The sequence below is a fragment of the Sus scrofa genome, chromosome 9 (assembly GCF_054392235.1).
Source record: "Sus scrofa isolate SSC_HxYL_T2T_F1_AM1 chromosome 9, Sscrofa_HxYL_maternal_Yorkshire_Landrace_v2.0, whole genome shotgun sequence".
Lineage (NCBI taxonomy): Eukaryota > Metazoa > Chordata > Mammalia > Artiodactyla > Suidae > Sus > Sus scrofa.
The window spans coordinates 94,111,540-94,124,726 of NC_139391.1; the positions used below are offsets into that span (position 1 = coordinate 94,111,540).

At 34.8% G+C, this 13,187-nt stretch overlaps 1 protein-coding gene and 1 long non-coding RNA gene across 7 annotated transcripts in view; one reads left to right on the forward strand and one right to left on the reverse strand.

The window, feature by feature from the left end:
- Window positions 1-13,187, forward strand: part of ITGB8 (integrin subunit beta 8) — a 105,292-nt gene that overhangs the window by 88,043 nt on the left and 4,062 nt on the right. For 3 of the 6 annotated variants that reach the window (XM_021101904.2, XM_084973987.1, NM_001097424.1), the window contains 4 exon segments: window positions 3,427-3,561; window positions 6,751-7,156; window positions 9,921-10,146; window positions 11,665-11,771. In XM_021101904.2, the coding sequence (XP_020957563.1) occupies window positions 3,427-3,561; window positions 6,751-7,156; window positions 9,921-10,146; window positions 11,665-11,771 (874 nt within the window). 6 annotated transcript variants of the gene reach the window in all.
- The window catches only part of LOC146400034 (uncharacterized), a 198,412-nt gene that overhangs the window by 33,196 nt on the left and 152,029 nt on the right, over window positions 1-13,187 (reverse strand). The gene's annotated exons all lie outside the window — the stretch shown is intronic.

Sequence of the window (13,187 nt, forward strand, 5' to 3'; positions counted from 1 at the left end):
ATCTTTAATTATATTTCTTTCTCACTGTTACTAAAAAAAATTCAGAGCCTGGGGAACATTTTATCAAGGAAAATCAAACTTGTGTACAATTCATTACCCTGTGTAGTTTGTTCCCAAAGATAAGCAAAATAAGAAAGGAGATTAATGTGTTAGAAGTCACCCTACTTTTCACAGCACGAACCCAATTATTACCCCCAGGAAGGAATACAAGTTGACAAACTTTCCTGTATATCAGACTGCACCCATGTAAAGGGAATCAGCAGCTTTATTTTTTCATGTTCTTTCTTTGCCTAGGATAAGTGGGTGATGCCCAATCTACCTGCAGTTCTGACTGACCTTAAACAATTTGAAAATACTAGCAAAACCAACAAAAATTCTGGCCAACCAATATCCTTAAGTTGAGAATTTGTTATTATTTTATATAGTCTATATTTTCAAAATTCTTCTGAAATTTCATTTTGTCTTCACGGTCCAAGAAGAACCATTCACAGTTCATTGAAGAAAAAAAAGAATAAAAACATTTAATTCTAAATTCTAATTTTTTGCATTTTCTTTCTATGACTTTTTAAAAATTGTAAACAAATTTAATACATGGTGAACGTGATTGCATTTTCTTTTTATCTTTACATCAGCACTTCCGATAGAATTAAAACTATGTAAAAATCACAACTATAACTTAATAGTAATTTAGCTGAAATTAAGAAGCAAAAAATAAATTATATTGAATAAAAAAGAACCATATATCAGAAAAAATAAATTCTACCTCTATACCTGTTAGATATTAAAAGAGAAGCTTACGATTGTGTCTGAAACTTAATTTCTAAATCTCAAAACTGGGAAAATTTTTAAATATTTGTTTTCATACCCTACTTGAAAAACACTGGTGTAACTAGCTTAAGCTTTAGAGAAGCAGAATTTCGAAAGAGCAAAAAGAACACTCACAGTATTAGGAATTTCCTTCTGATCTGCCAAACCATCACTATTTCAACACCATTTGTATACCATTAAAAAGTTTCTGGTTTTTTTGCTGAATTTTTTTTCACTTTTTTAAAGTTTTATTGAAGTATAGTTGCTTTACAATGTTGCAATAATTTCTACAGTACAGCAAAGTGATTCAGATTCTTTTCCCACACAGATTATCACAGAATATTGCATAGAGTTCTCTGTGCATATACATAAGGTCCCTGTAGCTAGTCATTCCATATACCACAGTGTGCATATGCCAATCCCAAACCCCCAATCCATCCCTCCTCCCCACCTGTCCCCTTGGATTAAGTATAAGTCTGTTTTCAAAGTCTGTGAGTCTATTTCTGCAAATAAGTTCATTTGTAGTCTTTTTTTTAGATTCCACATATAAGTGATATCATATATTATGTTTGCCTTTCACTGTCTAACTTCACTTAGTAAGATAATCTCTAGGTCCATCCACATTGCTGCAAATAGCATGATTTCATTTTTATGCTGAGTAATATTCCACCATATATATACGCCACATCTTATTTATCCATTGCTCTGTTGACAGACATTTAAGTTGCTTCCAAGTCTTGGCTATTGCAAATAGTGCTGCGTCAGGATACATGTATCTTTTTGAATTATGGTTTTCTAAAGATAGATACCCAGGAGTGGGATTGCTGGATCATATGATAACTCTATTTTTAGTTCTTTGAGGAACCGTTCATACTGTTTTCCATAGCAGTTGTACCAATTTACATTCCCACGAACAGTGTTAGAAATATAGATTTTTTTGATGATGGTCATTCTGGCTAGTGTAAGGTGGTACCTTAGAGTAGTTTTGATTTGCATTTCTCTAATAGTTACTGATGTTGAGCATTTTTTCATGTGTTTTTTGGCCATGCGTGTATCTTCTTTGGAGAAATGTCTACTTAGATCTGCCTAAGTTTTGACTAAGTAGTTTGGTTTTTTGAAGTTGTTTAATTAAGTGTTTATAGGAAGTTCCCTCATGACACAGTGGGCTAAGGATCCAGCATAACTTCAGCTGTAGCACAGGCCAAAAAGTGATTACAATGTATGAATTCTCTAGTAGATATAAAAATGTGATAATCTTACCTAACTCAAATAAGATTTACTAATTTTAGTAAGTACCTTATTCTAAATATTTACTGCCATAATTTCATGAGCAATTATTAATCAATAAGCACATATCTCTTTATTGATTATACAGATGAAGAAGAAAAATTACTCAAGTAAAGAATGGGAATTTCTTTTTCCTTCATACCCTGCTATTTACTTTCTTTCCTTAGGTACATACGTCATCTTTTCCCTTTCCTTTTTTTTTTTTTTTTTTGCCTTTTCTAGGGCCGCTTCCGCAGCATATGGAGGTTCCCAGGCTAGGGGTCAAATCGGAACTGTAGCCACCGGCCTACACCAGAGCCACAGCAACGCGGATCTGAGCCGCATCTGCAACCTACACCACAGCTCACGGCAACGCTGGATGCTTAACCCACTGAGCAGGCCAGGGATCAAACCTGCAACCTCATGGTTCCTAGTCAGACTCGTTAACCACTGTGCCATGACGGGAACTCCTCCCTTTCCTTTGGTTTACAGGTATAAGTTAAAGATTTTTGCCTATGGTAGAGTCTTAGTTTTATGAGATGAAATAGAGATCTACAGAATATATTTAATGTACCTAGAATTTTTAGAACTCAGACACTGGAAAAAATTAGATGTGCTTGATACATATTAGAATTACATAGGTATTTTTTGAGTCATTGTATAAATGAGTGAATGATTTTCTTCCCACTAAGGGGCCATATTTCAATATTAAAGAATGGAAAAAATTTGATTGACGTAAACAAGTCCCGGTGATTTGGCAAAAATCCTAGATCATTTCTGGAGAATTTACAAAGCCAAAACTGGAAGGTATTTCTTATAACTATAGGATAGAAATGGTGTCTCTAAAATTTACCTTTCAGTTCTGTATCAATAAGGGCATTTTAGCTTTCATGATAGATAGTCTCAAGTGTTTGAAAACTGAAATGTTTCTCTAATAGCTATATGTCAGAAGCATGTTCCAGATTTTAAGCTGTCAAGATTTACCATCTGTGATGATATTCTCAATGTTTTATTTAAATGTTACCACAAAATATAAATATTATTGGATGAAAAGGATAATTTTTATAACACGTGTTGAGTAAGAAATATCTGTGAGGTGATAAAAATGTAGATATGGAAATATGTGAAAAACAGAGCAATTTAAATGCAAATAATCTAATCCATCAGTATTTTTAATGTATTTCAAAAGTAACTGGGTCATTATGTGTAAAATGTTTTCATTTATCCTTTTATAGTAGACAGATTCTTTGATTTAGTTAAATATTAAATCTAGAATGACACAACAAACAACTGTTTTAGCTGCTTACATTTGAAACTGCTATAGCATACAATTTAAAAATGTCTTCTCTGCAGAAACTAATTTCAGAAGTGAAAGTTCAGGTGGAAAACCAGGTAAAAGGCATCTATTTTAATATTACTGCCATCTGTCCAGATGGGACCAGGAAGCCAGGCACAGACGGATGCAGAAATGTGACAAGCAATGACGAAGTATGTGAATGTGTATTTTTCCCATTTAAAGTAAACTAAGTTGTTTGACATGCTTTTTCACAGAAAAATCAAATCATTCTGGAAAACTTTCCCTACTACTGACCTCAAGAATCTTACTTACATTTCAAAGTAACTTACTGTCTATTCGCAAAGTTCCTACTAGTAACTCCATTGACTATTTTCTCAAACTATCTAATTAAAATAAATCTATATCATATTAAATAATTATTTAATAACTTTAAACTTAGATGTCACAGCCAGGAAATATTATGAAATCACATCTCTTCAAACAAGGAGTGTTTACACTTATGATGATGATAGTAACTTTTTCTTTCAAATCTGAAAATTCTCCAAGTAAATGTGAAGTTGAAGGTAAAAATCCACAGAGAAAAATGGAAGTGATGAAGCCGTTGATAAAGCTGACAAAATCTTTCTCTTTATGATTGTACCAACACACTTTTATTGTCTCAATACAAAGATCTAAGCAGTAGGGAAATTTGCTAAGAACAAAAAGAAGTGTTATCATTTAACTGAAAAAGAATGAACTGTGGAAAAGAGAGGCCCAGATTATAGTAGCATCAGGAAATAAGACTGGGGGAGATAAGGATTCTCCTAGGATTGGCACATGAGAGAGCAAACACACAGAAATTTTCCTTTAAAAGAAATTCTAGTAGAATGAAGTGATTTTTAGTGAATCATTTATCTCTTGAGGCATCAGCTGCCTCCTTTTTAAAAAAACAGCTTTAACTAGAAGATTTTCTAATCCCTCTTCCATCCATCGCTAAGGTTCTATGATGTTCTTATTTTAATATCATGCTATAGAGAAAGAGTTATTAAAAGAGGTTAAAAACACTTAAGATTCTGGGAGTTCCTGTCGTGGCTCAGTGGTTAACAAATCCGACTAGGAACCATGAGGTTGCGGGTTCGATCCCTGGCCTTGCTCAGCGGGTTAATGATCCGGCGTTGCCGTGAGCTGTGGTGTAGGTTGCAGACGCGGCTGGGATCCTGCGTTGCTGTGGCTCTGGCTTAGGCCAGGGGCTACAGCTCCGATTTGACCCCTAGCCTGGGAACCTCCATATGCCGTGGGAGCGGCCCAAGAAATGGCAAAAAGACAAAAAACAAACAAACAAACAGACAAAAAGAAAAACACTAAGATTCTAAGATTGAATAAAGGAGAATCTTTGTCATCTTAAGTCACAATATACTTATCCCTCTGGGAAGTTTAGAATCTGCAAGGAGTATAGTTGCTCCAAAAGCTGTATATTTGAAATTAATTATTTAGTTTCTAATTCTGTAGGCTCCTCCATAATCACTTGTTGAATTTTGTTCAAAAAACATTATATACCAGTTTACCAGTTTTGATTTCCACTGCATAGAGAGAAAATTTTGTGCTAGCAAAAGATAGTACTATTACTTTCTGAGAAAGGGTTACCTTCTTAGAAGTAGTTCTTTCAAAATCAGTTTTGGCAGAATGGTTTTCCTTGCTTCTTTCCTCTTTTCTTTTTCTTATCTACATCTCTTTTCCCCTCATTTTCAGCCAAGTGGTATAAACTGTCTGACTCTCAGGAAGTCATAGGATCTCAATTATATAAGCCCCAAGTTTTGCTCTATTAATATTTGCAGGACCGCATTACCCTAGAATCTGTGAATCCTTAGTATCTTTAAAGAGAAAAAAATTTCAACCACCAATCATACAGATTTTAATATTATGAGACTAAATCTAATTCTGAATGGATATATATAATATATGCCTAATTACAGAGCTATCATATAACTGTGTGTATGTGTATGTGTGTAGGCTTTCTGGTTAGGATAACTATCTCGATCTCTATATACATCCATCTATCTATCTATCTGTCTGTCTATCTATCTATAGAAAGAGAATCTATATATTCATTTTCATGTATATATATGTCATCCTATCATCCACATATATATCCATCCATATTATCTATTTAATCTCTCTCAAAAAATCTTAATCCTAGCATAAATTATTTTTATATTGTAAAGTATCCCAGTCTAACAAGGAAAAAAAAAAATAACATTCTATGTACCAAATTTGAAGATCAGAAGGTAAGTTAACAAATTCAGACACATTAAGCCAATTGTGTTGTGTGGAAAGGAAAAAATAGAGAAAAATGAAAAATTTGTTATGAGAAAGAAATTCTGTAGTTTCATGAGAGGAACCAATTCCAGACAGGTCAGATCCTTAGTTACGGACTAACATCTTCCACTGAGCAAATGTATGACCTTGAATTGAGATGATAAGATCTAAAAGTGAGAGTCCTAAATCTCTTTCCCTTCAGTAACTTGAGGAAAAGTCCCACGTTTTCCTCTTAACCCCATGTACAAACTAAAATTTAACTCTGAAACTTTACTTGGGTCCCTGGAAAATAGAAGCAACATAAAAATTGTTCCTTTGAACAATTATTCATTTCAGGATTTTAAACCAGTGACTTTAGTTTATTTGATCTATCTCCAGTGCCAAATATTTTCAGTAACCCTACATTTTAAGCACTGAACCCAGAAAATGGTCTATTCTCTCTCAAGTTTGCTAAGAATTCAACTTAAGATATAAATTAATGATCAGATGTAGAGCAAACATTTCAAATAGGCTTGAACTCATGTCCATTTAATGGTGCAATATAGACAACTCACAGTTATTGCATCCTTTAACTTTCCAGCTCATTTAATTAGCAAATGCATGAAATTGTATTTTTTTGTTATTTTTTTATTTGTGTTTGGTCTTTTTTTTTTTTTGCTTTTTAGGGCCTCGCTCATGACATATAGAGGTTCCCAGGCTAGGGGTCGAATCAGATATGTAGCTGCCAGCCTATGGCCTACGGACTATGCCACAGCAATGTCAGATCCAAGCCGCATCTGCAACCTACACCACAGCTCACAGCAACGCTGGATCCTTAACCCACTGAGGCCAGGGAACGAACCTGTATCCTCATGGATGCTAGTCAGGTTTGTTTCTGCTGAGCCACGATGGGATCTCTGGAAATACATGAAATTTTAAAAGTATGTCATATCTATATATGAAAGAGCATGCATGTGTAATTTATAAATATTAATTTCTATAAGATGATATATTATTGATTTAAAATGTCATTAACAGATATAATATTGGTAATAAAATAATCAAGACATATAAATATACTTTCTTCCCCCTACCCACAAATTTAGGTTCTTTTCAATGTAACAGTTACAATGGAAAAATGTGATGTCACGGGAGGAAAAAGCTATGCAATAATCAAACCTATTGGTTTCAATGAAACCACTAAAATTCATATACACAGAAACTGCAGCTGTCAATGTGATGACAGCAGAGAACTTAAAAGAAAGTGTGTAGAAGAAACTTTTCTGGATGCCAAGTGTTCCCAGTGTGATGAGAATAAATGTCATTTTGATGAAGATCAATTTCCTTCTGAAAGTTGCAAGTCACACAAGGATCAACCTGTTTGCAGTGGTAGAGGAGTTTGTATTTGTGGGAAATGTTTATGTCACAAAATTAAGCTTGGAAAAGTGTATGGAAAATACTGTGAAAAGGATGACTTTTCTTGTCCATATCACCATGGAAATCTGTGTGCTGGTGAGTAGAAATATGTACATGCAGTTATTTATATAGTTATATATTAAACTACCATATATATTAAAGTATCTTTTAATCATTTTTATAATTATCAACTTTGAATCTGAATTTAATATTTAAACTTTCTAAGTCTGTGAAATTATGGCATGGCCACTCATTTAAAGTACATGATTCTGATATTTATATTTTAAATTATTTTGTACAGGAAATACTTAAAAATTAAAACCAAAAATTAAAACAGTTATTTTCAAATATGTCTTGACCTTGTAAATACATATTCCAGAAAAGGAAATTACTGCTAATGTTTGACAGATTTTCTATAATTGGGTTATTCTTCTAGAAGGATCTGATTCATTCCCATAAGTGGTCACTCCATCTTTCTCAGAGGATAGTAAACTACAAAAATATACTTTTAATTTAATGTAAAATTTTTAATGCATTATTATAGATGGCATTGGAAATCTGTAGTAATTTAAACCTCTCTAGTTTATTTTTATAACAATGCCAGCAACAGATTTATCAAAGGACAATATTCTTCAAGAAAATACTGGTTTCATAAGAAATCTAGATTAGTCCCAGAGCTCACACACAGAACAAACTTAAAAATGAAATAATTTAAAACAAAAATATCAGAAGTAAGAAAGAAAATATATATACATATCTCAAAGGTAATTTTTGGCTAATTCAGTTTACTGCCACCTAGAGGTTAGATTCTAGAAAATATATGCAATACTTGAAAATTAATACAAAATATTGTTTTTAAATGAATTAATTTTTTTCTGTGACAGTGTGCTAAATCCATTATTAAAACACCTTTTTAATGCTTCCACTTTTGTGAGCAAATATTAGTTAAATTATTGATGAAATACTTCATTGTCATAAGCATATGGAAAGCTACAAACCTATACAAAATAAAATTTTATTCTTATGTAAATGAAAATTTGCCCTATATCACATACATATATGATACAAAATATCATTTTTATTCTCTCTATACACACTTTTTATATTCCAAACATTTATTTAGCTGTACCTATTATCTGGGTAGAATGGATTATAGATGATTTTAGAACAAACCCACAATTGTCATCTAACTTTTTAGTGCTAATCCTGTTAGGGACAGAGAAGAAAATGAATTCTGAGATCATCATTTCCTACCGTTATCAATATCTCAAAGAAGTTTGAAACACACTGAAAATCTCAGTCTCTGTTTATAGTAAAATATCAAAGATCAATGTACTGGTCTTTCTATATGACTATGATCCTACTGACCCACAGGCAGTTGAAAATCTGCTTTGAATTATCTGTATGTAAGTTATAAATGCAAACTGTAGGCTGACAAGCATTTTATTCACTAGTCTCCTTTGAGAATAAAAACACATGTTCACAGGTCTGCTGGCGAGGATTAGGAGTGCAGCCCATATACGAGAACCAGGTCTGGCAGGCCATTTGTTTGGCCTGGATATCATTAGTTTTACACTTAACAAATTGAGCTGATCCAACAGTAGATGCAATGGAACAGTTACCCTATGAGGTACTCTGCAATAAAGGGAGAGGGGAGGAAGTCAGGAAGTGAGGGAAGGAAGGAAAAAATGAGAGAGGGAGGGAGTGAGGGAAGGAGGGAGAGTGAAGAGAAAACAAGGAAAGAAGGAAGGAAGCAAAAGTCTGTGGCCACCCACATAAACCTGAAAAACATAGCAGTGCTGTAAAATGTACCTCCTCTTGAAGATTTATAGTTCACATTAGCATATTAAATCCTGGATACTTCCTGCAGGCTAAAATCCATTTAACTATGTTTGACCAGTGTTTTTCCTCAATTCCAACATGCGCACACATACCACCTTACTTTCTCTTTTGCTTTCTCTTATTTACCATCTAGTAACAGCTCACAGTGTACTTTAAGACATGCCCCACTAACCTGCTAAATAATGTCTTAAAGATGTGAAAGGATTATTTTAACTTTCCCAGAGATCTTGTCTTTAAACATGGCACTAGCACAACTGAAGCATTAAAAGGGTCTGCCCCATGGACCTTACAGTTAGCCCAGGCCCTAAGCAATAATGAGCAACTAAGGGAATAAATTCTGGGAGTTCCCGTCATGGCCCAGCAATAACAAACCCAACTAGTATCCATGAGGACTTGGGTTTGAGGATCCTCAGTGGTTTAAGGATTCGGTGTTGCTGTGGGCTGTAGTGTAGGTCGCAGATGTGGCTGGGATGCTGCATTGCTGTAGCTGTGGCATAGGCTGGCAGCTGCAGCTCTGATTTGACTCCTAACCCGGGAACTTCCATATGCTGCAAGTGTGGCCCTAAAGAACAAAAAAAGAGAGAGAGAGAGAGAGAGAGAGAGAAAATTACAGAAGCTATTCATAAAATTCCATTGTTTTTCAGATTTAAAATCGCACAATTAACATTACTTCAGCCTCTAGAGCTTCTTTGTATTTGTGTGTTTTTAATTTAAAACTAAATGCATGGTGACCTTCAAGTAGTTGGGCAGCCATTTCAAGTAGAAGGACAGAGGGCAAAATTCATAATTTTCGACACAATAGATTAGCATGGAGAAATTATCTATGATAGAACAGCTTTGAAAACAGACACTTCTAAGACCTGGTATTGTTCATGTTAGACAAATAGAAAATGATGCTGTTTCCATTCACTTGACTGTCAGTGTGTTTCCATGGAGATAAAAGGGGAATTCATGCTTGGAAATGCTTTATAAAGTTGGTGACCTCAATAACCTAGGTCTTGGAGTGTCATTTTTGCAGGGCATGGAGAGTGTGAAGCAGGCAAATGCCAGTGCTTCAGGGGCTGGGAAGGGGATCGGTGCCAGTGCCCATCAGCATCGACCCAGCACTGCGTCAATCCAAAGGGCCAAGTGTGTAGTGGAAGAGGCACATGTGTATGTGGCAGGTGTGAATGCACCGATCCCAGAAGCATTGGCCGTTTCTGTGAACATTGTCCCACATGTCACACAGCCTGCAATGAAAACTGGTATGTTTTCTGATTCCAAACACAAAGCAGCCTGTCATTATAGCCATGTTCGACCTTTTCTATTTTGCCTACCTTAACCAAAAAGTTGCTGGATTTTCTCTAGATAAATTGTTATCATCATGCTAAAAAGTAACTGCATAAGGAATTTAAGACTTAGAACACTTAGATTCCAATCTTTGGCCATTAGATAGCTGTGGAAGCATGAGAATTTATCTAGGTATTCACTATCTTTTTTGAAATTGGTTTTTTTCCTAAGAATAATAGTCAGTGTTCATCAAGGCTCATTTGGGTTTTGTCCTCCAGCTTTATTGAGATATAACTGACATGTAACCTCATCTAAGTTTAAGATGTACAATGCAATGATTTAGGGACTGGGTGCTTCCCAGCTTACTATTAATTAGCTATTGGATTTATGGCAAGTTTTAAAAAATTCTCGGAGTTCCCATTGTGGCACAGTGGTTAATGAATCTGACTAGGAACCATGAGGTTGCAGGTTCGATCCCTGGCCTTGCTCAGTGGGTTAAGGATCCAGCGTTGCCGTGAGCTGTGGTGTAGGTCACAAACGCGGCTCGGATCCCAAGTTGCCGTGGCTCTGCCACAGGCCGGCGGCTGCAGCTCTGATTCAACCCCAGCCTGGGAACATCCATATGCTGGGGGAGCGGCCCTAGAAAAGGCAAAAAGCCAAAAAAAAAAAAAAAAAAAAAATTCTCTGTGCCTCAGTTTCATGATATCGAAAGCAAGGATAAAAATAATACCTTGGTATAATTCTATGAAATATTAAATTAGATGTTCATGCAAAAAAATCTAAATCTTTGTACTTGGTGTACAGTAATCATAGAATAAATGCTGGGTGTTATTCTTTTTTATTTCTATTCATTTAAAGATAAAGAGTGATGGCTATGACGCACTCTAGAAAGAACTTACAAGTGAAAAGTGACATATTAAATAGCAGTAACATTGTTTTATGTCATTAATTAATCTTCCAATAACAATTTGAGTCCTGTTCAAAGGTCACTTCTATATGTATCACTGTGCCTTCCAATTTATTTAAAAAGACATGCAAGTAAAACTTTAAAATTATGCATAGTAGTTATGTAACTCACTAGGAACATAATGATGTAGGTATTTCTAATGAACCCAACCAAAATTTGAACTGTATATTCATTGCTAAATTTTTCTAGTAGTATCATGATATTCATCTTAATTTGGGCTAGTTGATTTCATTTTTGATTTTGCAGTAAGGGTATCTTACTCATTTCCTAGAGATGTTCTTCTCAATACAGAAAAGTTATTATTTTGACTTTATACATTAAAATATTTTAGGTGGTTAGAATATAATTTTGCCATGGTATTACATTCAGCCAAGATTACAAATAAATCTCATAGCTTTCTTGCCCAGTTTTACAAGCTGCTGTCCTAAAGCAGTATACTATTTTGTTATTTTATTTTCTATAGAAAATACTACAGGATACAACCTTTTAAAAAATTAAATGTTTTCACTTTTGTTTTCCCTTACAGGAATTGTGTGCAATGCCTTCACCCTCACAATCTGTCTCAAGCTATACTTGATCAGTGTAAAACCTCATGTGCTCTCAAGGAACAGCATTATGCGGACCAAATGTCAGGTAAACAAAAGTTTAATAATCAAAGCACTGAAGAGTATCTATAGAGAATCATGTTGCCCAAAAGGGTTTATAATCGACCATCCTAAAAAAAGAACTAATTGCTTCAGTGTCTTCAATCTCCCAGAAATGGTACTCTATAAAACTATCTGAGGACGGTTTCCACTGTTTGGCTAAATTGTTACATCTCCCTTCTCAGCAGCTAAATCCCCATGCTGTGCACCTCCATGGAATTCTGCCAAGTTTTCTAGAGAGGCCTCATTGAGCTAAGAACAGGAGTTTTCTATACAGAATCCATTTTACCCTTAGAGACAAGGTCTATGGAGCCACAATTATCCTTCACAACCCAGGTATAACCATCCTCATGTCAAACCGACATTTACTTTCATGTTTCAGGTGATGCCAAAAATCCTAAGCAGCAATGATCTGCTTTTGCAAAAAAACTTAATTACAAAAGGGCCATTCTTTCCTGATAATTTTCACTCTGATATAAATATAACTTAGAGATGAATGAATATAAACATGGTACAATGAAAAGGGTTTAGAAATTTTAGTCTGATGTCCTTAGCTTAAGGCATGTCCCTTGACACTAGTAGTTAAGAAAGATCGCCCTCTTACAAAATTTCCCCAAGCCTCAATTTCCCTATCACTAAAATGGAGATAATAATACCAACTTCAAAAAGTTGTATGAACATAAATAAGCCAGTGAACATTAAAAAAATAAATTAAAAGATGATACATGAATGAAACAAACATGAGGAAGCTGTGTTCAAAGACCATTTTATATAAAAGTTCATTAGAACCCAAAAGCCAGCACCTCATTTTGTGTAGGTGTAAGGTGTTAAACTACATGTGAATTAGAAATGAAGCTTGAAATCATGTATTCAGTGAAAACATTCTTACTACCGCTAGTATATCTAGTTTCTCCTCCAACCGGTAAGAATAATTCCAGGTCTTAAACAGATTGCACATAATAAACTCTCTCCAGTGTTTTGTTTCCCTCTCCCCTCACAGTGACAGTAATCTTAGCTCACTGAATTTGGCTCTGAAAAGAGCCCTGCCAGCTGGGGCTGAAGCAATCACACCCGAAAGCCAAATGCCTTTGCTAATAAATAGAGCCCTATTGTCAACATGTCATTTATTAGGTTAAGTAAACAAACCTACTCTGACTTAAATATGGTTACAAAAAGTATTCCCTTAATGCTCCTTAGGAAAAGACCTTGCTTAACCTAAACTAAGAAAAGAGTCATGGCCAGAGCTAAATGTTTGGCCCTCCAAAGCTAAAAATTTAAGACTGCATACAGATTTGAACCCTGAAAATGTCCTCCAACCTAACTCATTAGAAATATTTGTAAAATGTATTACTAGCTAGGGAATCTCTCCTCCCCTTCACAACTGCTGTGCAAGGAGAGGGAACTG